The sequence below is a fragment of the Geotrypetes seraphini genome, chromosome 5, assembly GCF_902459505.1.
Source record: "Geotrypetes seraphini chromosome 5, aGeoSer1.1, whole genome shotgun sequence".
In the NCBI taxonomy this organism is placed as follows: domain Eukaryota; kingdom Metazoa; phylum Chordata; class Amphibia; order Gymnophiona; family Dermophiidae; genus Geotrypetes; species Geotrypetes seraphini.
Window position 1 is genome coordinate 200831725 of NC_047088.1, and position 26234 is coordinate 200857958.

Genomic DNA, 26234 nt, shown 5'->3' on the forward strand with positions numbered 1-26234 from the left:
CATAACCTATCACACCCAGCTGGATCAGCAGTCAATGATTTTAAAGACCCCCCAATTACGTTCAGTACAATATACTTCCTTGGATCAAGTGATTCAAATCATCAGACAGCTAAGAAAACAGGCAAGGTAAGCTAAGGTAAGCTAAATCTGCGTTCAGGCTTCTTCTGGTCCACCCGGACTCCTTTATGCTCTTGGGTTTTTCTTGGGAGGGCCAATAATATTTTGACAAATGCATTCCAATGGAGTGTTCCATCTGTTTTGCATATTTCAAGCAGTTCAGTACATTTGTTAACTAAACATTCAACCAAATGATCACATCCGGAGCGGCAGTACATTATTTGGATGACTTTCTTTTTAACGGGAATGTGTGCACTTACTCCACACATTTACGCAATTGGCAGATCGTTTTGGAATCTCCACGGCAAGGGACAAGATGGTAGGGCAAATTAGTGAAGGAGATGGATGCACGTACAAAAGCTACATTAAGGCAATTTCAGGAGCTGCTTGGACTGCTGGGTTTTGCCACAAGGGTGATTCCTGAAGGTAGGGTTTTCTCGCAAAGGCTGACAAGAGCCACCGTGGGGGGTGAGTAAGCCACACCATCATATCCGGGTAATGCGGGCTCTCAGGGACGATCTGAGGGTGTGGGACTCCTTCTTGAATGATTTTAATGGCCTGGCATTCTGACAGGGACCTATCAAGATAATCGAGGTCTTGCAGTTATATACTGATGCAATGGGGGGGGGGGATGAAGGCATGGGTATATATTTTCAGGAAGCATGGTATGCAGAGAGATGGCCTGAGGCATGTGTCCATGCGAGTATGATATGGAATATTACTTTTCTGGAATTGTCCCCCATCATGACTGCTTTGCACATATGGGGCACTAAGTTTGGTGAAAACTCCATCTTATTCAGATCCTACAATTTAGCTTTTTAAGAGGCCATTAATAGCCTGTTAGCTAACTCCCTCCCTGCAATAAACCTTCTCAGGGAAATTGTTTCACTTTGTCAGCAGCATAACATTGCAATTAGGGCACGGCACATTGCTGGTGTAAAAAAAAAAAATTCCATTGCTGATTCTCTTTCTCGTTTTAAGATGTCCGTGTTCTGAGCTCTGCCCCCCCCCCCCCCCCCCCAGCAGATGCAGAGCCAGTTCTGGAAATGGTATGGAGCTTTGGCCCTCTCAGGTATGGGACCTGATGTTGCATTCCCTCACAGAGCCGACCAAAAAGAGATATCTTAAGCTGTTAACAGACTACACACAGGTTGTGGCCAAGTGGGGTGATGAAGCCAATTTTGAAGTCTCATCCTCAATTCAGTTCATCCTCCATTGCAGACAGACTGGACTAAAGAAAAGCAGAGTAGCATCCATATTATCGAACATCAGTTTCTTCGCTAAGGCTCTTGGCCTCGCAAACCCTACCCAAATATTTTGTGACCAGATGCACGATTGAAGGGTTGGGAATGTTTGCAAGCACTCCTCTCCCCCCCCCTTTACATTGAATCATCTCCTAAAACTGTTGAAGGTCCTGCCCTCTGTATACCTTGACACATATGAGGTCCTCTTGTTCAAGTGCACTTTTTCCCTGACTTTCCATGATGCCCTGCAGAACTAGTTTCTAATTCCAAATGGCATGGCACCAAGGGATGCCTGGCTTTTCATAAATCCTGTGCAGAGGGAGCTCCTTGGAAATTTTTCAGGGGGCAGACAGACTACCAGAAATAAGACATATTGTATCATACAGTACCCTTATGTAGCAAAATGAGTACTCCCTTTGAGGAAGATAAATATGCATCAAAGTCGTCACATAAATCTCACACGCTTTTGCCTGATTTTAACTTCTTAAGTTGCCCGCGCCTGGCCCTTATACCCTACCAGAAAATTCAGTTAGCATGAGAAACCACCCTGCCCTGCATTAACGTTTAATATAAGCTGCATGAACTGAAGTTGCAGTCCCTTTCTAATAAATTTAGATTCAAAATGCTGTGTGTTCCGCAGGGTAACCCCCCCCTCCCCCCCAAATTTTTTTCCCCAATGGCATTGATTAACATGAACTTGCATTGACCAGGAATATGCATAGGCCCGCATCTCTATCACATTGCTTTCTGGGTTTTGGGGGGAGGGGTTTTTTTACATATAGAAATCAGCACCCCCATTTTATTAACTTGTATCTCTCTGACATTTAAAGTGATTGCCCTTAAGTTATCCTGGATCCTGCACAACAAATATGGTAAGAAATAGCATTGCAACAAAGAAAAATCGGAAGACCCGATGAGCCACAGTGAAAACAATCCACCGATGAAAACAAAAACTGTGGATACATGTTCTGGAGATAATTTATTAAACACTGACATATAAAACCATGGAAATTCAATTAAAAAAGTACAATGATAAAAAATACTGTGATAAAAATCCAACCGGACCCTACACGGTCCATGTTTCGATGAACACGCCTTCCTCAAGGGTCCAATGGTTTGCAAACTCACATATAAAGAATTGGGCTGAAAACAGTCTATTGTCTTTAAACATGTGAACAAAGAACACCGCAGACAAGCTGAAGTAGCAAAAAAATGCTAAGTAGAAAAAATTGGAGTCTGTTGCCTCTGTCCCCTATTTTGGAAGCTTCCGCTACCATGCACCCAGAAGGCTTGTTGGTGCACTCATCCATTCAGCGGTGCTCCCCACTACCTTACACTACTGCACCATGATTCCTTTCAGGGGTCCAAGGCCTTCCTGACAAGTGATTGATGTGCACCCAGAAAAAAAACACTGTGGTGCTCCTGCCATTAGGGCCAATCTGCCGGCTCTGCTCTGGCCTTGCTTGCTCGTACCTCCCTCTCCCTATCCCCTAAACCTACATCCCTGCTCCTGATTCCCATCTCTGCTTGTACCATCCTCTCCCCACAGACTGTCCGTTCCCTTCCCTCTCCTTCACCCCCCCTTCCTTGGCTAATGGCCTCGGCCCATTTATCATCGCTCTATCCTCATGCAGGGGGGAGCTTGACTTCAGCCTCTGGCAAGCATTCGAGCGCTTAACTATTCTCAGTGTGATTTTAAAAGTATTTCCCTGTAACTTCATTGAGTGTCCCCTAGTCTTTGTAATTTTTGACAGAGTAAAAAAATTCACATGGATGTCTCACCGCTACCTAAAAATGAATATGGCTAAGACTGAGCTCTTTATCTTTCCACCTAAACCCACCTTCTCCCTCCACACCCCCCGGTTCTCTATTTCTGTGTACAATACTCTCCTCCTGCTCCCTGTCCTGTCAGCTCGCAACTTCAGGGTCATCTTTGACTCCCCTCTCTCCTTTTCTGCTTAGTTTCAACAAGCTACTAAAGCCTTTCGCTTCTTCCTCTATAATATTACCAAAATCTGATCTCTCCTTTCCAAGCACACTACCAAAACCTTTATCCACACTCTTATTACTTCTCGCTTAAGACTACTTGCTTCTCTCAGGTCTTCCATTCAACCATCTCTCTCCCCTTCAATCCATTAAAAAATTCTACTGCACAAATTATACATTTTGTCAGAGCCACCATACTCACATTACACCTCTCCTCAAGTCACTTCATTGGCTCCCCATCCATTTCCATATACAGTTCAAACTGCTCTTATTGACTTAAGTGCATTTGCTCTGCAGCCCCCCAATCTCTCTTCTTACTTATCTCCCCCTATGCTCCACTGTCATCTCCAGACTCTATCCCTTCTATCTTGCTACGCTGTCTGCCTGGAACAGACTGCTTCAGTCAATATATCAAGATCCATCTCTAGAAGTATTCAAATCCAAGCTAAAAGCCCATTTTTAATGAGGCTGCTTTTAATTCCTAGCTCCCACTCATCGTATGATACCTATGTTCATCCTATCATTCTCTCTGCAAGAAACTCCTCAACCCTATTGGTCCTGTCTGTCCAAATTAGATTGTAAACTCTTCTGAGCAGGAATGGTCTATTGGATATTAAATGTACAGTGCTGCATATGTATTTCAGGACTACAGAAATGATAAATAGTAGTTATAAAAACTGCCATAATAGGTCAGACCAAAGGTGTATCTAGCATTGTTTCCAACAGTGGCCAATCCAGGTCATAAAGATCTGGCAGGATTCCAAAAAAGTAGCAGGATTCCAAAAAAGATTCTATGCTGCTGACCCCCCAAGGATAAGAAGTGCCTTTCTCCAGACCTACCATAATAATTTGTGGATTTTTCTTCCAGGAATTTTTCCAAAATTTTAAGGTTAGCTATGCTAACTTATCACATCATCTAACAATCCAGAGCTTAACTATGTGTTAAATGGAAAAATATTTTATTCGATTTATTTTAAATATACAACTCAGTAACTTCAGGGCATGTCCCCTAATCATATTCCTTTTTCCAGCTGCACCTTATAGAATAGATCTATGACCACTCCAATCTTGTGTTGATTCAACTGCAACTTGTCTATCTGGAGAAAATCTCTTATTAGACAGCATGGAGTCTACATTAGAGGAATCCAGCTTGCGTCTCTGCGGCTCCCAAGGCCTCCATGACTCTGTGTTAAAGATGACTGCCATTCTTGGGCTCTTGAAGGAATTTGACCCAAACCAACAGGCTGTCCACCCATTTCTCAGACTCGGAGAATAAAAGGGAGGCTAAACCAACCACTCCCACCCCCCTTACATGTGCTGTGTGGCATGTGGCACAAGGGCGCACTTCAGTGTAAAGGAACCTGAGGACACCATCCCTGCCAGTTTTGAGGCACAACGAAGTGATTTAGAGCTTCTGGAGAACTTTGAAAAAAAATTAATAAATTGGGGAATTCCAAGATGGCTGGTATGGCAGCATTTTGGCGCCAAAATACGGATCCAAAATGTTAAAATAAAATGAAATAACTAGCGATTTTAGAGGAGAAACATGAGGGAACAAGAAGAAACCTTTAAAAACAAGATTTCCGCTTCCTTATAGGCTGTAACAGCCTTACTTACTGTGACCTGTGCTGGCAATGTGCTGCAACGGAGCATCCTTCCAGCGCTGAATCTTGGGTTGCCAGTCTGACCGGTGTCTGACTGAGCCTCCAACCCCCGTAGACCCATGGACACAAAAGGAGGAGGCAAAACACAGCCAGCATCCTGTAAGACTCCACTGAGCCCCCCTATGGATGTCTAAAAGCCTGTGCTCAAGCCCCTGCAATGCATTAGACGAGCAATGAAACAAGGGGAATGGATCTCTGTAGGCTGGACCAACAGGTACAACAAGGGACTAGCCTGTCAGCTGCAGACCTCAGTCTGCTTCTCCTTTACACAGGCAGAGCTGGACCCTCAATTAGAGGAGCTCTTAGCACTGATATCAAGCAAAAAAAGCATGAAGAAACACCGAAAAAAACTGTCAAAAATAAAGAAATAAGCAGAGCAGATCAGAAACACTCCTTCCAGCTCACATGCAAAAGGAAAAAACTATATGGGGACAGCAGAACCCTCTGTTAAGTAAGAGGGATTCAAAATTCAGAGTGGATTCCTTTTGAAAGGATCGTGAGCACTGGGATATAACCCATTTGTCAAGAATGACATACCTATTGCACTAGAAACTTCATTTTCAATAAAGTTCCACCAATCCATCACCACACATGTGGACTTACTCCATAATATATCCTATGTAGAGGAGTTGTGGAGGGAGGGGGGAGATGGAGAAACTATGTTATTGGTGTGTGAATACTGGATGCTTGATTTAATAGTAGTTTGTGGAATTTGGACTGTGATATATTTGCTATTTCCTTTGTTTTCAATAAAAATGATTTAAACATAAACACAGCCTGAAAATTCTCAGGGACATGGGCAGGGTCTTTAAAGCAAGACCAGTGTTTTGGCCTAAACATCTTTGAAGAATGGTGTTTCCTCCAGCAAATGCTCACACCCATTACTGAACTCCCTTTGAGCCAGCTACTGACATCAGCTCCCAACTCTATCAGAGGATGAAAATTCTCATCTTTTACCATAGTACTGTTTACACAATAATCCTGAAAGTGTACACACTATGTGTGCACAATACTTCTAGTATACTTGCTACAATAAGGCTCTTTTCTTGGATTGACAAAAACATTGAACCCATGCTCTAGTTCATTAAACTTAATTTTCTCTCTCTCTCTTTTTAAAGAGTGCAAGACCTCCAAAGAGGTATCCCACTGCTCAGTTCAGTTCTCTGGCTCAGAAGCTGCTTCAGTAATCAGTCCAGAAGCTGCATGGTCTGCCAGTCACCATCCACTAGAGAGAGACAGACAGACACTAAAATCATAAGGCTGCAGTGTCCTTATTGAGCAAATTAAGTAGAACTTATTTTTATCTCCATCTCCATCTGCTGGTCGATGACACAACCCATAGGTTCTGGACTGGTCTGATCTGGTATGGACGCTAAGGCATGCCTGTTTAGTTCAAGAGATTTACCCAATTTGTAAGGTGATTTGTCATTCTTTTAAACAAAACTTCATGGCAGCAATGTTGCCAAAAAGGTCTACGAGGAGAAACTAGCGCAGGAGACCAAAAATTTCAAGCACTTCTTTAGATACGTTAAGGGGAAAAAACCTGCAAGGGAGGCGGTGGGACCGCTGGACGACCTTGGAGGAAAAGGGTGCGTCAAGGATGACAAACAAATTGCAGACAAACTGAATTCCTTCTTTGCGTCGGTCTTTACAAAGGAAGACACCACACCAATACCTGACACAGTGAAAGTGTTCAAGGGAGTCGTACAGGACAGCCTAACCACAGTAGAAGTGGACTTGGACCAGATTTACCACAAGATCGACAAACTTAAGAGTGATAAATCTCCTGGACCGGAAGGAATTCATCCGAGAGTCCTAAAAGAACTAAAATTTGAAATCTGAGAACTATTGCAAAAACTTGCCAACCTGTAAATCAAAACAGGACAGATACCGGACGACTGGAAGATAGCAAACGTCACGCCGATATTTAAAAAGGATCGAGAGGAGCGCCAGGCAACTACAGACCTGTGAGTCTCACGTCTGTCCCTGGAAAGATGGTTGAGGCGCTGATCAAAGATAGCATAGTCCAGCACCTAGACACACACGACCTGATGAGAGCCAGTCAACATGGGTTCAGGAAAGGGAAATCATGTTTAACGAACCTACTCCAATTTTTTGAGATAGTGAATAGACAAATTGATAGTGGAGAACCAGTGGATATTGTATACTTGGACTTTCAGAAAGTGTTCGACAAGGTTCCCCACATGTAAGACTTCTCAGGAAACTACAAGGACATGGAATAGAGGGAGATATACTAAGATGGATAGGCAAATGGCTAGAGAACAGAAAACAGAGAGTGGGCCTAAATGGGAAGTTTTCAGAATGGGAACAAGTGACTAGAGGTGTACCCCAGGGCTCGGTACTTGGACCCATCTTATTTAATCTTTTCATAAATGACCTAGAAGAAGGAACATCCAGTGAAATCATCAAGTTTGCAGACGACACAAAGCTATGCCGGGCAATCAGATCGCAGAAGGACAGCGAGGAACTCCAGATCGACTTGAATCAATTGGACAGATGGGCAGATAAATGGCAGATGAAGTTTAATGTGGAAAAATGCAAAGTGATGCATTTAGGCAGGAAAAATAAAGAACACAAGTATAGCATGTCAGGTGTAACTCTGGGAAAGACCGAACACCTGGGTGTACTGATAGATAGAAACCTGAAGCCATTGGCGCAATGTGCGGTGGCGGTGGCGGCGGCAAAGAAAGCAAATAGAATGCTAGGCATGATAAAGAAGGGAATTACGAGTAGATCAGAGAAAGTTATAATACCACTCTACAGAGCCATGGTCAGACCGCACCTGGAATACTGCGTCCAGTATTGGTCTCCATACCTAAAGAAGGATATAAAACTGCTAGAGAGGGTGCAGAGACGAGCAACGAAGCTAGTGAAAAGTATGGAGAACCTGGACTACGAGGAACGACTTAGGAGACTGGGATTGTTCTCCCTTGAGAAGAGGAGACTGCGAGGAGACTTGATCGAGACTTTCAAAATACTGAAAGGATTCGACAAAATAGAGCAGGGGAAGCAGTTATTTACAATGTCCGATGTGACACGGACAAGAGGACATAAACTGAAGATGAGGGGGGACAGGTCTAGGACGAATATCAGGAAGTTCTGTTTCACGTAGCGAGTGGTGGACACCTGGAATGCTCTCCCAGAGGAAGTAATAACAGAATCCACCGTTCTAGGATTTAATAATAATAATAATTTATTCTTGTATACCGCCACACCCCAAAAAGTTCTAGGCGGTTCACATCCATTAATTAAGATCCGTGCTGACACACGGATTTACAATATTTTGAACAGAGTTACAGCAGTAAAGAAAGGGAGCGTGGGAGCGATATACAGAGTTTTATCAAAAGTACAGGCAGCAATAAAGGGAGGGAAGGAAGGTAAAGGAAAGATAGGAGAGAGATCAAGTAAGGGGAGGGGGGGAGCAAAGGGGGTCGGGGGAGAGTGGGGAAGGGGGTAGGTGCAGGTGGAAAGGGGTTAAAGGGCCTATTCTCGGAAAAGGTGCGTTTTGAGTAATTTTCTGAAGCTGAGGTAGGTGGGGGCCTCGAGTACCATTTGTGCTAGTCAGGGGTTCAGTTTAGCCACCTGATAAGCAAAGGTTTTGTCAAGAAATCTTTTGAGATGACATAATTTTAAGGAGGGGAAGACGAACAGCTGAGTTCTGCGGGAATTCTTGTTAGTGGGATTCAAAGTGAAATGCTGATTGAGGTAGTTAGGTAAAAGGCCGAGAGCTGTTTTGTAGCAGAAGCAGGCGAATTTGAATAAGACTCTGGATTTGAAAGGCAGCCAATGCAGTTGATGGTAGAAAGGAGTGATGTGGTCCCATTTCTTTAGGCCGAATATGAGGCGGACGGCAGTGTTTTGGATCAATTTTAGCCTCCTGGTGGTTTTCTTCATGGCGTTCAAGTAGATGATATTGCAATAGTCCAGTACACTGAGAACGGAGGACTGTACCAGTAGTCGGAATGAGGTGTCATCAAAGTATTTTTTTATGGTGCGCAGTTTCCAGAGTACCGAGAAACATTTCGATGCACAACTCCTTAAGAGTGGCATAGAGTGATACAGGTAAGGGTAAATTAGATGCACATCTCCCTTGAGAAGCATATGGTGATATGGGGACTAAAACTAGGCCAGGGTACACCTGTGGGGCCTCTGCGTGTGCGGATCACCGGATTTGATGGACCCAGGGTCTGATCCGGAGATGGCAATTCTTATGTTCTTATGTAATATTTGTTTTTACAATAAACAGTGTTATGCATATTGTTACAGGGAAGCCTCTGTGCCTGTTAATGCCAGCCCAAAGAAGCCTGTCCCTACAGTTAGGCAGAAAAAAATAAAATAATTTTCTAGGCAGCAGCATCCTATACCTCAGAAATAAAGATGCAGGTTACAGCTGTGAGCAACAAGTATCCCATTTATATTCCCCTAGTCCTGGGATGAGAAAGGTTAAACAAGAAGTTGAAGGAACCAATAGGTCTGGGGTTAAAGTTCCTAGGGTGTTGCTCAGCGGGTTACACTTGATAGCAAGCGGAGGACCAGTTTGAAGCAGCACACAGCATATTCCAGAAGCCAGCTCATCAGGGAACAACCCACACCTGGTCCTTGTAACCTGAAACCCAGTAAGAGTAAGCAGAGTGAAACAGAAAGGAGGAAGCAGCAGAACAAGAACAAACAGCATGTAGAAGGGAGTGAAGTGGTGAAACCCATTCCCAGAGAAAGAAGGAACCCAGCACAACTCAAGACACAGGTCAGGTTTTATTCTGAAGTTGACAATGATTTTTCTGATATTGAAATGACTGATGATTATCTGGCCAGTTTATCAAAAAAATAGTGAAACTGGCCAGAAGAAGGCATGGAGCTTGATGAAGCCAATTCTGAGGGAATTGAATATTTAATGGAGACTGACTGTGCTTGAATCAGGGCTGTGCTAAATCATTGAAAGGAAAGTAATGCTGTATTTAAAAGGTATCTCAAAAGTTTTGGCAGAAAATCTAAGTTTGTATGTCTGCCAGGCTGACTGTGGCATGCTGCTTAAAAAAATTAAGCCTTATGTTCTGCCTGTGCTAGAACCTTAAAACCTTTTTGAAAACTCTCACAATTTTGATGATAAAGCAAAGAAGAAAAGTGGTTTTTGTGTTTTTTTCTTTTGTGGCTGTGTCAGTTATAATGGCACAGCAGTGCAGTGAGCTCTAATTGTATTCCTGGCTTTGGGGCCTATTTGGGGAGGGATCACAGGTCTCTTTCTGCCCCTGAGTTTGGCTAAAATAAAGAAAGCTCAGTGAGGCAAGCCAAGTCAAGCACTGCAAAAATAAGGAGAACCATAAACTGGAAGTTTTGGAGATTGAGTGTATGTGTTCCCAGTCTGGAAAGTTTACTGCCGAGCTGGAGGTGAGGTGAATTGAAGTCCTGCCTTTGGTAGGTCCAGGTCTATTAGACCTGAACCGGAAGCCATTTTGTTTTGTTTTCACCTTTTTGGGTACTACTGGAGCTTCTTATATTGAATTCTATCACTGATAAAAGCATTGAATGAATTTTTGTGTTAATGGCTATGAGGAATCCAGTTTGAAAAGAAGTCTCATATTTGGAAATTTTTGACTGGGATTGCTTGTGATTTTGATGAACAGTTTTTGCAATGCTTGTATCTTGAACTATTGGGAATGTTTTTTCTTTTCCTTTTTGCAAATATAATAATGACATGAATTAAATCTCAAAAGAGACTATGAAACTCATTAGTACCACTTGATCTGCCAGTCCAAAAGCTGAACTCCGCTTGGTCAGTGCTGTATGCACCCAGCATTTCTGGCTAGACCCGCTTGGGTGCAGCCACCCCCAGTGACAATATATATGCCCTATGCATTGCTAAGGACTGTTTTCTCTCGGCACGGCGTTTTCCAGAGTTTTATGTTTCAAGACACAAAGGAACCATCTTCTGTAAATTTTGCTCAAATCCACAATTGCCTTTTTATCTTTGAACCCTCATACCTTAGGACCCCTGAGGAAGACAGTTTAGTTGAAATAAGGACCGTGTTGGGTCTGTATTTTTCAAAGTATATGTGGACTCAGCTGTTTTATTGTAATTCTGCATCACTTCTGCAGGGTTTTTGGGTTTTTCTTGCTTTTGGCTGCACCATATTCACTGCAGACCTGTTGGGTTTTCTTCATCTGCTGACTTATGCATATACTGTATATATTAGGGAACCTAGACATTTTTTGTTTCATGGTTTCTTTTCTGGTTGGAAACAAATATCAATAGGAGTGTGCACTATGCACACATAGTATGTACTTTTTTCTGATATTATACATATGTATGAACCATCACACATGTGCATACTATTAGGAGAGAGAGTGCATACCATACGTTCTTTAAGAAAAGTACTCATTATGTGAACAAAGGGATGAACTCTTACTAGCAAACATTCATTTAAAATGGATTGCCTATCCCTAATAAATGTATGTATATCAAAATATGTATCAGTATTTACAGATATATTCCTTTGCAGATATATTCCTTTACAGATATAATCTTTGCAGATATACACAAACATATTCATATGCATAAAATCTAAATATTTCCTATTCGAAGGTTCTATACAACCAACTTAAACCAATTTAATAATAATAATAATAATTTATTTATATGCCGCCATACCGGGAAGGTTCTAAGCGGCTAACAACAGGAAAGCAATACATACAATTCTAATAAATACATCAAGATAAAATAAACATATGAATAAAACGAATAAAATTGGAAAGATATGTTAAAAAAGCAAAGAACGTTAAGATACCAGCCTGTTGAATAGTTGTGTCTTTAGCAATTTTCTAAAATCTAAATAAGAAGAAGCTTCTAACATCATTTTGCCGAGCCATGTATTTAATTTGGCGGCCTGAAATGAAAACATTCTCTCGAGGAACCTCTTGTAGTGACAAGATTTTATGGAAGAGTATGTAAACAGAAGTATTCTCTGTGTATTCTTGTTAAAGTGACTCAAAGAAAAATGAGGGAGCAAGTAGCCTGGTGACATACCAAAAACGACTTTGTAACAAATACATGAAAACTTAAACATAACTCTAGATTCCACTGGCAGCCAGTGCAATTTTTGATAGAAAGGAGTAATATGCTCCCATTTTTTTAAAGCCATAAATGAGGCAAAAAGCAGTATTCTGGACTACTCTTAATTTTCTGAGAATTTTTTTACAAGCCCCTACATATACAATATTGCAGTATTTACCGTATTTGCCGGCGTATAAGATGACTTTTCAGTACCTTAAAATCCTCCCCAAAGTCGGGGGTCGTCTTATACGCCGGGTACTGTTTACATGCCCTTACTTTACATGCCCTAACATCTCCTTCCTTACCTCCTTACGGTGCTTACGGTACTAGTAAACCTGCCGGGACATCAGCGGGGCCATGGCGGGACATCAGTGTGACAAGGGTGCCATCTCCTTCATCCTGCGCAGCGGGAAGCAGCGGCGCTCTGGCCCCACCCCTTTTCTCTTTACTACGTCTCTCGCACATGCGGCCGTGTGTGGAGTCTAGCCCTTAAGGAAGTTGCAGGGGCGAACAGGAGGCTTTTGAAGGCTTTTAAAGGGAAACTGTCATGCCAGCAAACTTGCTAGGGACTTGCCCGGCACTTGCTCTCTCCCTCTATGTGTTATCTTCCTTCTATCATTGACAGTTTCAGTTTGGTTAACAGTTTAGAAAACAAATAGCATGGCAGCTCCCATGGGTTTATTGTTCTATTCAGCTTTAGTGAATTAATTAAAATTGTTGAAATAAATTCTGATGTTCTTTTAAGTTTTATTTGTTGTGCAGAAGGTGTGCGGAAGAAGGGGTAGTCTTATATGGCGAGTATATAACAAACTCTATATTTTAACTGTAAAAGTTGGGGGGTCGTCTTATACGCCGGCAAATACGGTATGTATTTGAACTTATTGACATAAAACATTTTAATTTTACCTGCACACAGTCAAACTTTTCATCAACTTTAGAAGTATACTGGAGACGAAAAAGTGGTGAGAGGTTGCCAGCAATGTAATACAGAAATATCTGCAGTCCCTTATATCCAAAGGCACTCTCACTGCAGGAAGAGGAGGAGAAAGAGACATGCAAATTAATGAATGCAGTTATAACTGCTTGGTGAAATTATTCATATTAACATATTGAGATTCACATTAAAGCTGTAATACAATCAGATTCTTGAAAACAGTAATTGAGTACTTTTTTTTTTTTTTACTTCCTTTTGCAGTTTCATGTCTAGGTTTGTGTTTTTTTTTGTCCTAATACGTTTTATTTCAAGTATATACTTGTCAAACAGATGTGTATTAACTAAACCCCCAAAAAGGAGAAGCAATGAATTGCAAGGTGGACAGCCTCATCATAGAGTAGCCAACACATGTGTGTGGGGGGAGGGGGTGGAGAAGTGGGATAGAGTGAGAGCTAAACAGGACTATACCAAGCCAGAATCACATCTAGCTCCTCCACTCCATGCACTAAACCAGGGTTGTCAAAGTCCCTCCTCAAGGACCGCAATCTAGTCAGGTTTTCAGGATTTCCCCAATGAATATGCATGAAATCTATTTGCATGCACTGCTTTCATTGTATGCTAATAGATCTCATGCATATTCACTGGGGAAATCCTGAAAACCCGACTGGATTGTGGCCCTTGAGGAGAGACTTTGACACCCCTGCACTAGACCATGGCCAGAGGAACAGATAACGGACAGGGAGCAATTTATTATCCACACCTCCCTTGCACCTGCATAGCTCTTGGTACAGCCCTGGAGCTAAATTGTCTCCTCCTCGCACATACCTCTTACCCATATGAACTAAATGAAAACTAGAATAAAAAAATGAGGTTCTTAATGATCTTATTTCACTCTAAAACAATATTAAATACAGCTTTAGAGACTTCCATTGTTTCTCTAAAAAAAGAAAATTCCATTCGCTCTATTAAGTTTCAAGATTATTTAAAATTTGATATACCGCTTATAAATTGTCTAATTGGTATACATAATTTTTAAAACCCTAATATTATAAAATTAAAAGGTAATCACAATAACAGAGACAGACAAACACATTCAGAGGAAGAAAAGGGGAGATAAATACAATGTTACTATGTTAAAATCCTGTTGGATAGTAAAAGCTTAGAGTGATAATAGCAGTCAAAAGCATCCTTAAACAAAAATGTTTTTAAATTTGATTTAAATTTAGTAAAAGAGGAATCTTCTCAAAGGTGTGAGGGCATATTGTTCCAAAGCAATGGAGCAGTGACAGAAAAGATTAATTTTCTGGTTGTATCGTATACTATGTGTCGAGTTGATAGGATCTCTAATAAATTTTGATTGCTTGAACATAGATTTCAAAATTGTAAACTTTTGAAATAAGCCACTGCCATCACACCTAAGTCCCCAGAAAACAAAATGTGATTTTCCACAGGTTTTCTTATGCTTTTAAGAATATGATCTGTAGGCCACAGCCACGCTGTGCTATTTAGCCGACAGGTTTATCCATGCTGGCACAACAGCTTTGCTGGAATAAACCTGAAAAAAATGTTTTCTTACAAACTAGAGCACATCCCACAATAAACTAAACGAGAAAAAAATCTGATCAAAGAACACATTTCTAGTGGATCACATAGGAAATGATTTTTACCTAAGCCACTTAGCTTTATTACATTATGGAACATTTTGTTTGTTTGTTCATTTAGCAGAAGAGACAATTCCTTGAACACAGTGGGATTTCTTCCACTCACCAGCGAAATGCTTTTACATGACTTCTATTATATTTTATCTAACACAAATTAAAATTAGGACAACCCAAGCATCTAGTTTTATTTTGCAGTTTTACTGTTTCAATTTAGTGCGTACAATTCTCTTTCCAAATTCTTCAGGTTGAGAATGCAAATAAAACCTATAGATCATGAGTTATTACATTATAAATTATAATTTACATATACAATTTATATTCAAGAGTCAGGCAAACTTGTCTCATTTTTCATCAACACAGTAGAACATCAAGTTGCTAGAAGTCACATACATATTTCACAAACCAACAGCACACAATTTGCATCTTAGGAGCTGCAACAAAAGGAGATTATGTACTTACCCTGGTAAGCTCTTTTCCAGTAGATAGGTGAGACATTCTAGACCAGTGGTTCTCAACCCTGTCCTGGTGGACCACCAGGCCAATCGGGTTTTCAGGATAGCCCTAATGAATATGCATGGAGCAGATTTGCATGCCTGTCACTTCCATTATATGCAAATCTCTCTCATGCATATTTATTAGGGCTAGCTTGAAAACCCAATTGGCCTGGTGGTCCTCTAGGACAGGGTTGGGAACCACTGTTCTAGACCATAGAGTTATTTTTCCTTACTAGCAAGAGCTGCAAAAGAAATCAATTCCAGGTTTTTCACTCTGCTTCCAGAGTACATTGCAGGCTATTTTAGCATCCTCTAGCAGTTAGTGCACAAGCAAAGACACACCCATCTGTGAAGTAGAGGCACCTTATCGACAGGATAATCTATTGTTCTGCTCAAACAACAAAACAGTACTGTTAACCGCCAACAGAGGCGTCAAAGGAGTTCAGAACTACTCCCACAACAGGCAGGTTATATATATGTACAAACTTTTCTTAACCCCCAAAGGGTTGACCAGTCTCCAAGAAATAGATTGGATAAGCAGCAGGAGACTAAAATCTGAAATCAGTGGCTGAAAAACAGGCACAGCAAGGACAGGGCGGGGGGGGCTAGAAGGTCTCACCTATCTTCTGGAAAAGAGCTTACAGGGTAAGTACATATCTCCTTTTCCAGTGCAATAGGTGAGACATTCTAGACTCTAGGGAGTACAAAAGCAAGAAAACTAGGGTGGGCTTGCTGCACCGGTTAAGACTGAGGACCCAAAGGCAGGGTCCTGTCTGGCAGTAACATCCACTCTGTAGAACTTGGCAAACATGTGAAGAGAAGACCACGTTGCCACCCTGCAAATCTCCTCAGGATAAACAGATCTAGCTTCCTTCCACAAAGAAGCTACACTCCTGGCACAATGCGCCTTAACAGAAATAGGGAACTAAATGGCTCTATGGATCCACCTGGAGATCGTAGCCTTAGAAGCGGAAGAGCCCCACATAATAAAATGAGCCATCACAAACAGGTGGTCAGAAAGCAAAACTCGTTAGAGACCTGCAAATAATGCAGGAGAACCCTGCGCACGTCCAACTTCTTTAGCAGACGATCCTGATTGGAACCCGTCAGCTGAACAACCAGCAAACACACTTACAGATGGACATTAAAAGCCGAAACTACCTTTGGCAAAAAGGAAGGAACTGTCTTCTGGGAAACTCCAGTCTCAGGATCTCGGAGCAAAGGGTGTCGACATAACAACGCCTGCCATTTGGAAACCCTAAGGACCCAAGAGGGGGCGACCAGAAAAACAGTCTTAAGTGTTAAATCCAAGAGAGAAGCATCCCTCAGCAGTTCAAAAGGAGCCCTGGCAACAAACCAGACAGCACCACATTAAGGTCCCAGGCTGGGAGAAGATTCTTAACAGGCAGCCGGACCCAAATATCTTTCTGTAAAAACCAAGCAACATACAGATGCAATGCCAAAGAGAACAGACAATCCTGGGATCTAAAACCAGACAGACCGGCCACCAAGATCCATAGAGATGCCACTGTGAGGCCTTTAACAAGACCCGCTTAGAGAAAAGTAAGGACCCGCGACACTTGAGTCGAATAAGGGTTCACCTGTTCCTGGTCACGCCAGCGCTCGAAAGGCCTTCTACACCTTAGCATAAGCCGATACCATGGATGACTTGGTAGACCTAAGAAACATAGAAACATAGCCTTTAGAAACATAGAAACATAGAAATAGACGGCAGATAAGGGCCACGGCCCATCTAGTCTGCCCACCCCAATGACCCTCCCCTACCTTTCTCTGTGAATAGATCCCACGTGTCTATCCCATTTGGCTTTAAAATCAGGCACGCTGCTGGCCTCAATTACCTGAAGTGGAAGACTATTCCAGCGATCAACCACCCTTTCAGTGAAAAAGAATTTCCTGATGTCTCCGTGCAGTTTCCCACCCCTGATTTTCCACGGATGCCCCCTTGTTGCCGCGGGACCCTTGAAAAAGAAGATATCTTCTTCCACCTCGATGCGGCCCGTGAGATACTTGAATGTCTCGATCATGTCACCCCTCTCTCTGCTTTCCTCGAGTGAGTACGCAATCCTCCAAAGGTCCCGGCCAATTAGCAGCCAAGGTGGAAAAACATAAAGAAAAACCTCTGGAGGCCACCTCTAGAGCATCAAATCTCTCAATTCCGAGCTGGATCTGCGACTGAAGAAGCGTGGTGACTTCTTGCTTTGCGCCGTGGCCATGAGGTCGAGGTAGGGCTGCCCCCATAAGAACATAAGAAATGCCTCCGCTGGATCAGACCTGAGGTCCATCGTGCCCAGCAGTCCACTCACACGGCAGCCCAACAGGTCCAGGACCTGTGTAGTAATCCTCTATCTATACCCCTCTATTCCCTTTTCCAGCAGGAAATTGTCCAATCCTTTCTTGAGCCCCAGTACCGTACTTTGCCCTATTACGCCCTCTGGAAGCGCATTCCAGGTGTCCACCACACGTTGGGTAAAGAAGAACTTCCTAGTATTTGTTCTGAATCTGTCCCCTTTCAACTTTTCCGAATGCCCTCTTGTTCTTTTATTTTTTGAAAGTTTGAAGAATCTGTCCCTCTCTACTCTCTCTATGCCCTTCATGATCTTGTAAGTCTCTATCATATCCCCTCTAAGTCTCCTCTTCTCCAGGGAAAAGAGTCCCAGTTTCTCCAATCTCTCAGCGTATGAAAGGTTTTCCATCCCTTTTATTAGACGTGTCGCTCTCCTCGGAACCCTCTCAAGTAACGCCATATCCTTCTTAAGGTACGGCGACCAATATTGGACGCAGTACTCCAGATGCGGACACATCATCGCCCGATACAACGGCAGGATAACTTCTTATCCTTCTTGATTATACCTAGCATTCTATTCGCTCTCTTAGCGGCCGCTGCGCACTGTGCCGTCGGCTTCATTGTCATGTCCACCAATACCCCAAAGTCCCTTTCTTGGGTACTCTCATTTAATAACATCCTTCCCCAGTGCCTCATGATCATTCAAAACTACTGCGCTAGGGTCCACTCGCCTGGAACTTTAGATTTATGTCTGAGGAAGTCTGCTTGAACATTGGCCACTTTGGCCACATTATCCGCCGTCAGTGCCAAGAGATAACTTTCCCTCCAAAGGAAAAGAAGTCGAGCCTCCTGAGTCAAGGGAGAGTTCTTTGTTCCTCCCCGAAGATTTAACTGAGACCACTGCCATCAATGATCGACCACTTTTGTGGTGAGAGAGTTCAACAGTCCTGAAAAGGCATCCGTGGTTACTACAATCCAGGAGGCAATGCTTAATGGAATGCTCTGGCAGAGTGATTGAGAACGAAGCCACCAGGTCATACATACTCTGGCCTCCAGAGTCCACGGCAGACTCAGCTCTAAGACATATCAGTGGAAGGCCCAGTGAGAGAGGAAGGCATTCTGAAGAGGACGCAGGTGTGCCTTCGGCTGGGGAACCACATCTAGCTTGGCAATCCTGGAACCCAGAATCTGTAGGATGTCCCACGCCAAAAGAGCTGCCATTTTCAATATATCCAAAATCTGTGCCCAGAGCTTCAAGCCTCGGGCAGGTAAACATGGCCTGCTGCCGTATCGACTATTCCGGTGACTGCATGGGCGTCAGATGGCTCTTTTTTTTTTTTTTTTTTTTTAGGTTGACAATTCAGCCAATTAGGTTGACAATTCAGCCAAGGTCTTACAGTAAGCGGAGTGCTGTCACTACCATAGGGCGATCCTTTTCCGAGGACACTCTGAGCAACCAGGTGTCCAGATAAGGATGATCCTGCAACTCCATATTCCTCAGAGGAGCCGCTACTACCACCATCACTTTGATGAAGGTTCAGGGTGCTGTTGCCAGCTATTGCCAATCCAAAGGTAAGGGCTGAAAACTGATAATGCTAATCCAGCACATGAAACCGTAGAAACATACGGTGATCTGGAAAAATGGGAATATGCAAATTCACCTCAGTAAGATCCAGGGAGGCCAGAAATTCCCCCGGAGCCACTGCTGTAAGGACTAACCGCATGGTCTCCATCCAGAACCGAGGAAGCTTGAGAGCCGGATGGAAGTGCTGCAAAATCAGAATCGGTCTCCAATCTGTTGATCCTCTCTTAGGAACGATAAAATAAAACAGCGTATCTGTATGTTCGCTTGCCACCGGCTCTACTGCTTGAATATCTATCAAGCACTAAACAGCAGCCTGGACTGAGCTCGCTGTGTCTGGGCTCCCGACAGGAGAAGACACGAACTAATCTGATAGAGGCTGGGCAAATCCATCTTGTAGCCCAACTGAATAAATTCCACGACCCATTGGACTTTAATAATGGGCATCCAGGCAGGCCAAAACGCTGATCCAGCACCCTAGTCCAGATTCCCAAATCCAGGAGGTGCAGTACTGTCCAAAAATGAACAAGGAGGTCCAGATCAGCCACTTGAACCCCTGAAGCAGTCTGGGAAGGAGGAACAGATGGTGCAGATGGAGGCACAGAGACCCTCCCAAGGACACTCAGTTGCTGAAGTATGTAGCAGGGGGACAGAAAAGCACCCAGCAGCCAGACCCCTTGATTAAAATTTGGACCAGCAATATCTCAGAAATTCTGAGAAGGATCCTGGGGCATAGAGTCACCCTTAGATGACTTATACTTGCGCTTCTTAGGCTGTGGAAGGTATGTCTCACAGCGGACAGACAAAACCACAGAACCAAGCCCCAAAAACAAATGTGGCTGCCCCAATGGGCTAGCTGAGTGTGCAATCACCTGCTTCTGTGAAGGGGAGGCTGAACCAGTAGTTACCACCTCCCCCAACCGCACCACATCGCACGTGGCCAAGAACGCTCTAAAGGCAGCAATTTTGCACAAATTTGGTATGAATCCATACTAGGAGACCCAGCAGTTTTCCTGGCAAAATTCTGAATTTTAAAGAAACAGGGAAAGTTGAAGAAAAAGATAGTTAAAAATCCAAGATAGCTGCTAAATCTGAATTCACACCAAAAATGCGCTAAAAACGGCACTTCCTAAAATTAAAAAATTATAAAAATAGCATATTTCAGGTGGGGGAAGACGGAAGAACACTAGGAAAACTTCAAAACCCCTCAAAATTAACTTTTAGAAATCCTCTGTACTCACAAATACCAGAGAGACAGCTGCTGCACCTGCTTCCAGCCTTTTCAATAGCCCATTCAGAATTCACTGCCACACTGCTGGAAATGCATCCTTCAAGCCGATCTTTGGGCTGCCAGTCAGACTCCACTGTCTATGCCTCCACCCATGTGGACCACCTGGAAAGGTGGAGGTGTGAAAACGCAGCCAGCATGCTGCGGAACACTGCTGAGCCCCCTAAGCGCACTACACAGTCTGTGCTCGACCCTCCTCCCCCCACTTAACAGGGAGTGAGACTAGGTCAGGGACAGCCCTGAACGCCAAGGAAGACTAAGCAGACTGGCTAACAGGTACCTCCGAAGGAATTGGCCTGTCAACTACAGACCAAAGTCTGTGAATTCTCAAGCAGGCAGAGCTTCAAATCAATTTCAAATGCGAAATACCCGTGAAAGGAACAAAACTTTGTCAAATTAAAATAATAAAATGGGGAGAGCAGAACCCATACAGCTGCAGTCATGCTTGCAGAAGAAAAGACTGCTAAAAGGCGCTAAACTAGCCTGTGATGTACTCTGGAGGCAGAATGCAAAACCTGGCATGGATTTCTTCTGTAGCTCATGCGAGTAAGGGGAAATAACTCTATGGTCTAGAATGTCTCACCTATTGCACTGGAAAAGTTATTAAAAATAAGAGCAAAAGAAAAGATATCTGTGTGGTTTTTCTATACCCTATCCACTCTCCTACATTTTGTTGACAACTCACTCATCTCCGAACAGCTGATGAGTGTATTCTGGATGAAAAGTTGTATTCTCATCTTCTAGATCATCAGGGAAACGTACTAGAAAATGTAAAAAAAAAAAAATTATATATATATATATTTTAAAAACCTACAAAGTAATATTTGCTTAACAGCAACAAGCTATTTTATTATCAACAATATTTATAAGTGACTAAATACAAAACCTTACAATAAAGAATCACAAATCAGAAAATCAACATATGTAGGTACCTAAAGAGAAATATATAGAGCACCAACCACATGCTGGTCACTATTTTTTACAATACAAAGGAATTAGATTCTTACCTTGATAATATCTTTTCCAGTAGACAGGGATGGTATGTTGAACCATTGGGTTTTCCATCTGTGCTCGCAAGCATATTGCAGAAGATATCAATCACAGCTTTTCCTCCTCCTTCTCCATGGTCTCTGCTGCCCCCTTCAGTTCGTACCAAAACTGGTGACAGCCCTACAGAAAGAGACAAGAGAAGGATACGGGGAATTCCCCAAAACCAGATGTCTGATCTGTTCAGATGAAGTTAAAACAATCAATGAAGAAACAGTAAAGTAGTTAAAGCATTAAGAAGCCTCTGAGAGGAACAATGAATTCAAGAAGCAAACAGCCTGAACATTTATAGAGCTCAACCATTTCTCCCTTGTAATCCTATATGCAGACTCTTCCTAATCCAATGATTGACAGTGAGATCTTAGCTATGGAGCTGACCATTAAGCTCATCAGAAAGCAGGCACATCGGATAAATTGTTGGGCGGGAAGTTCAGCATACCATCCCTATCTATTGAAAAAGATGTTATCAAGATAAGAACCTAATCTTTTCTTCCAGTGCAATAGGGATGTTATGCTGAACCATAAGGGACATACCTAAGCAGGCCCCAAACTCTAAGGTGGGATAGATCAGCTGCTCGTAGTACTGAGGACCCGAAAGTGGCATCCTCCTGTGCTGCTATGACCACCCTGCAGAATTTGGTAAAGTTATGAAGGGAGGACCAGGTTGTTGATCAACAAATCTCCTTGGATGGAATCACCCGAAATTCCACCCAAGAGGAGGCCACTCCTCTTGGTCAAATCTGCCTTCAACGAGACAGGCAGTTGTTTGTCACAACCGATGTATATAGAGGATATCACTTTATGAATCCATTTAGAGATGGTGACCTTGGAAGCGGGTGTGCCTCATCTCACCTGATTAGTTAACACAAAAAGAAGATCCAAGACACAAAACTCATTAATTACTTCCAGATAACATAAGAGAACTCTCCGAACATCCAAAACCTTTAAGGTCTTGTCTTTCTTCCTGGAACCTGTGGGATGAAATGCTGGCAGTCTAACCTCTTGGTTGGCATGAAACGTCAAGACATCTTTTGGTAAGAAGGAGGGAACCATAAGCAAAGTCACTCCTGCTTCCCTGATCCTGAGGAACAGCTCTCTACATGACAGTGCTTGCAATTCTAAGACTCTTCTGGCAGAAGTAACTGCTACCAGGAAGACTGCTTTGACAGATTCATGAGAGAGGCTTCCAGTAAGGGCTCATATGGAACCCTGTTGAGTCCTTCTAAGACTATATTAAAATTCCATGATGGAAACAGATCTCAAATCAGCCTTAGGGCACCTTTCAAGAACCTAAGTCTGGAAGGGCCGCTAGCGAAGCTCTCTTATCTCGTCCCTGGAAGCTTGAGAGTTCTGCTACTTGAACTTTAAAGGAATGTCACTGCCAATCCCTTACCAATGAAACTGGGGTTTTACCCAGCTCTCTCTTTTCTCTGCTGCACCAGCGCTGAAACTTCTCCCATATCTTAGCATATGCTGAAACAGTTGTTGGCTGTTTGCTACTCTCTTTAGAGCCAATGACTACTTCTGAACATCTTTTTTGGACAATGCTGCACGCTCAAGAACCATGCCATAAGACCAAAGCATCCCCAATCTTCTAGGGCAATTGGCCCCTGATAGAGCAAGTCTGGGTACACCTAGAGTCTCAGACTTTGCTCCTTCTGTAGGCATAGAAGATCCATGTACCACAGGTGCCTGGGCTAATCTGGTGCTACTAGGACTACTGTTCCCAGGTGATTGCTATTCAGTGAATCACCCAGCCTATCATGGGCCAGGATGGGAACACATACAGTAATCTGGTCTCTGGTCATGGTTGAATCAGGGCATCTAGCCCTGTACATCCAGGTTCACATCATCGGCTGAAGAACCAAGTCACCTTTGTGTTCTTGGCAGGTACCATGAGGTCGAACGTTGGATGACCCCCTTCATCACACAATGGCCTTGAACACTTTCAGGGAAAATCAACCACTCTCCCAGATCCAATATCTGACTGTTGAAATAATCTGCTTGAATATTGTCCACCCCGGCAAAGTACACTGCAGAGATTGCCTGCAGGTAAGTTTCTGCCCAACAGAACAATGCTTTTTCCTCCTGCCAGAGCGGATTACTCCTGGTGCCTCCCTTTCTGTCAAAATAGGCCAATGCAGTGGCATTGTCAGAGAAGAATCTGACTGCTTTGCCCTCCAACAAAGACTGCAGTCGTTGCAGCACCAGATGAACGGCTCACAGTTCCAGCCTGTTGATAGATCATTTCTACTGAGACAGAGTGCATTGTCCTTGAACTGGGTGACCACTGCAACAAGCCTACCAACCAAACAAGCTGGCATCCATCATTAGGATGACCCAGGAATTGATTCGGCATGAGATTCCCTTCACTAGAGACTAAGGGTGGAGCCACCAGTTCATTCTGCTTCGGGCTTCTGCTGTACGCGCCTGGCTCTTCCCTTCCCGAATTTGCTGAGGCTGCGGTGGGAGATAATTAAATGGAGCTGGCGGGGGGGGAGCGGCGGACTGGGGGTAGGAGGACTCGGCAGCAGGTTGGCTTTGGGGGGGAGGGAGGCAGGCAGTGAGTGGGAGGGAGGGGGCACGAACTTGAGACACAGAAGGAAGGGAGGGGGCATTAATAGGGAGGCAGTAAGGGGAGCATGCATGAACTTGGGACACAGAATGAAGGAAAGGGACATTAATAGGACAGAAGGAAGGGAGGGTGCATTAATAGGGAAAACAGTAAATGCAGCCATTTTATATAAGGGAGGAACGAAGGGGTCACTAACTAGGGACATAGGAAGGAGGGAGGGAATATAAAGGGACAATTGTTGGGCCTGAGTGTGTGAGTGAGAGGGAAAGAGATGGTGCACTTGGGGAAAGGAAGAGGAATATTGGGCACAGAGAGGAATGAGGTAGAGAGGGAGAAATGTTGGATATGGTGGTGGAGAGGGAACAGAGGGATAGATTGAAGGGGATGCAAGAGGGAAGAATGTTGGGTATGGTGATGGAGGGAGAGACGTGGCATGGTATTGGAGAGGGGTGATAGAAGGAGAAATGGGCATGGGGCTGGTGGGCAGTGGTAAAAAATGCTGCACATGATCTGGGGGTGTGAGAGGAAGAAAAGTTGAACTCCTAAAGGGACAGAGAGATGTTGGTTGGGGAATGGAATGAGGTCTGGAGGAGAGGATGCGTGCAGGAGGCAGAAAGAAAGAAAGAAAAATACTGGATGCACAGTCAGAAGGAAGTGCAACCAATGACTCATGAAATCACCAGACAACAAAGGTAGGAAAAATGATTTTATTTTCAATTTAGTGATCAAAATGTGTCAGTTTTTTATAGTGCATAAGTTATTAATCATATTACCAAATGCTCATGTATCGATATTATACCTGTGTACTTATTATACCTGTGTAACTCGTCATACCTATGTTTAAGTTGTTGTATAACTTTTCTTATTGTTTAATAATATAAGATAATAAAAATATTAAACAAAAAAAGTGTTAGTTTTGAGAATTTATATCTGCTGTCTATATTTTGCACTATATTTGTCTATTTTTCTATAGTTGTTACTGAGGTGACATTGCATATTTTAAAGTCATCTGCCTAGACATCTTTGAAAAAAATCTGAATATAAATTATAATTAACATTTTCTCTGCATACAGTGTGCTTTGTGTTGCTTTTTTTTATTTTGTGGTTACCATTATGTATTAAGATTATATGGTGTGTATATGAAAAATGGATGGAAGAAATTGCATTACAATTAGTATTATTATTATGGGGTGGAGTCAGGGGCAGAGTTTGGGCGGGTCTGGGGCGAAGTTTGGGCAGGGGTATTTGGTTGGTATTTGTTAGGCTTAGGGCAGTGGTCTCAAACTGAAACCCTTTGTGGGGCCACATTTTGGCTTTGTAGGTACTTGGAGGGCCTCAGAAAAAATAGATAATGTCTTATTAAAGAAATGACAATTTTGCATGAGGTAAAACTCTTTATAGTTTATAAATCTTTCCTTTAGGCCAAGTCTTAATAATATTGTAGTTTAAAGCTAGAGAGACTTTTGATCAAGAAACTGTTTTATCTTACTTTTGTGATTATGATAAACATATTGAGGGCCTCAAAATAGTACCTGGTGGGCTGCATGTGGCTCCCAGGCCGTGAGTTTGAGACCACTAGCTTAGGGGGTACTTGGCTTGAAAAGGTTGAGAAACACTGCTTTAGAGCACTATTCTGTTTAGAAACCAGGCAGGTCAACCACTGCTGATTACAAGTTTGCAACTGAGGGCTCCTTTTACTAAGGTGTGCTAGCGTTTTTAGCGCGCGCAAACCACTCGCTAAATGAAAAATACTAGCGCAAGCTCTATGGAGGCATTAGCGTTTAGCCCGCGTGGCATTGTATCGCGCGCTAAAACCACTAGCGCACCTTAGTAAAAGGAGCCCTGAGTCTTTTAATAGAGAATTATTGTACTTCAAGAAATACAACACATCTTTCATAAAAAGCAACAGACTATGAACAAATAATATTCTATTTCAAACTACTCTAATTAGGTAGTAAAATTGACAAACTATTTTCCTAGTCAGTTTGCCATAAAACTTCCAGTATTTCATAAAAAGTCTGTACGTGTTGTACACAACACTTTATTAGTTCTGAATGCAAGTAGGCTACTCTCTAACATGCTAAATTGTATTTAGCTTAATATTTTAAAATTCTAAATGAACACTAAAGCTATTTACTCCACAAGACAGGGATGTTATTCAGGACAAAACAGTGAGACTATCGTGGGTGCTTTTATATATTTAGTGGCTCCATGGTAGGACTTTACAAATCTAGATAATTTTTTTAAACATTGTCATTTAAGTAGTGT

At 42.8% G+C, this 26234-nt stretch overlaps 1 protein-coding gene across 7 annotated transcripts in view; it reads right to left on the reverse strand.

The window, feature by feature from the left end:
- HAT1 (histone acetyltransferase 1) overlaps window positions 1–26234 on the reverse strand; it is a 109884-nt gene that overhangs the window by 54823 nt on the left and 28827 nt on the right. For all 7 annotated transcript variants that reach the window (XM_033944425.1, XM_033944423.1, XM_033944424.1 and 4 more), the window contains exons 3-4: window positions 21030–21105; window positions 12987–13107 (exon numbers count right to left, since the gene is read on the reverse strand). In XM_033944425.1, coding sequence (XP_033800316.1) covers window positions 12987–13107; window positions 21030–21105 — 197 coding nt within the window. The remainder of the gene's footprint in view (window positions 1–12986; window positions 13108–21029; window positions 21106–26234) is intronic.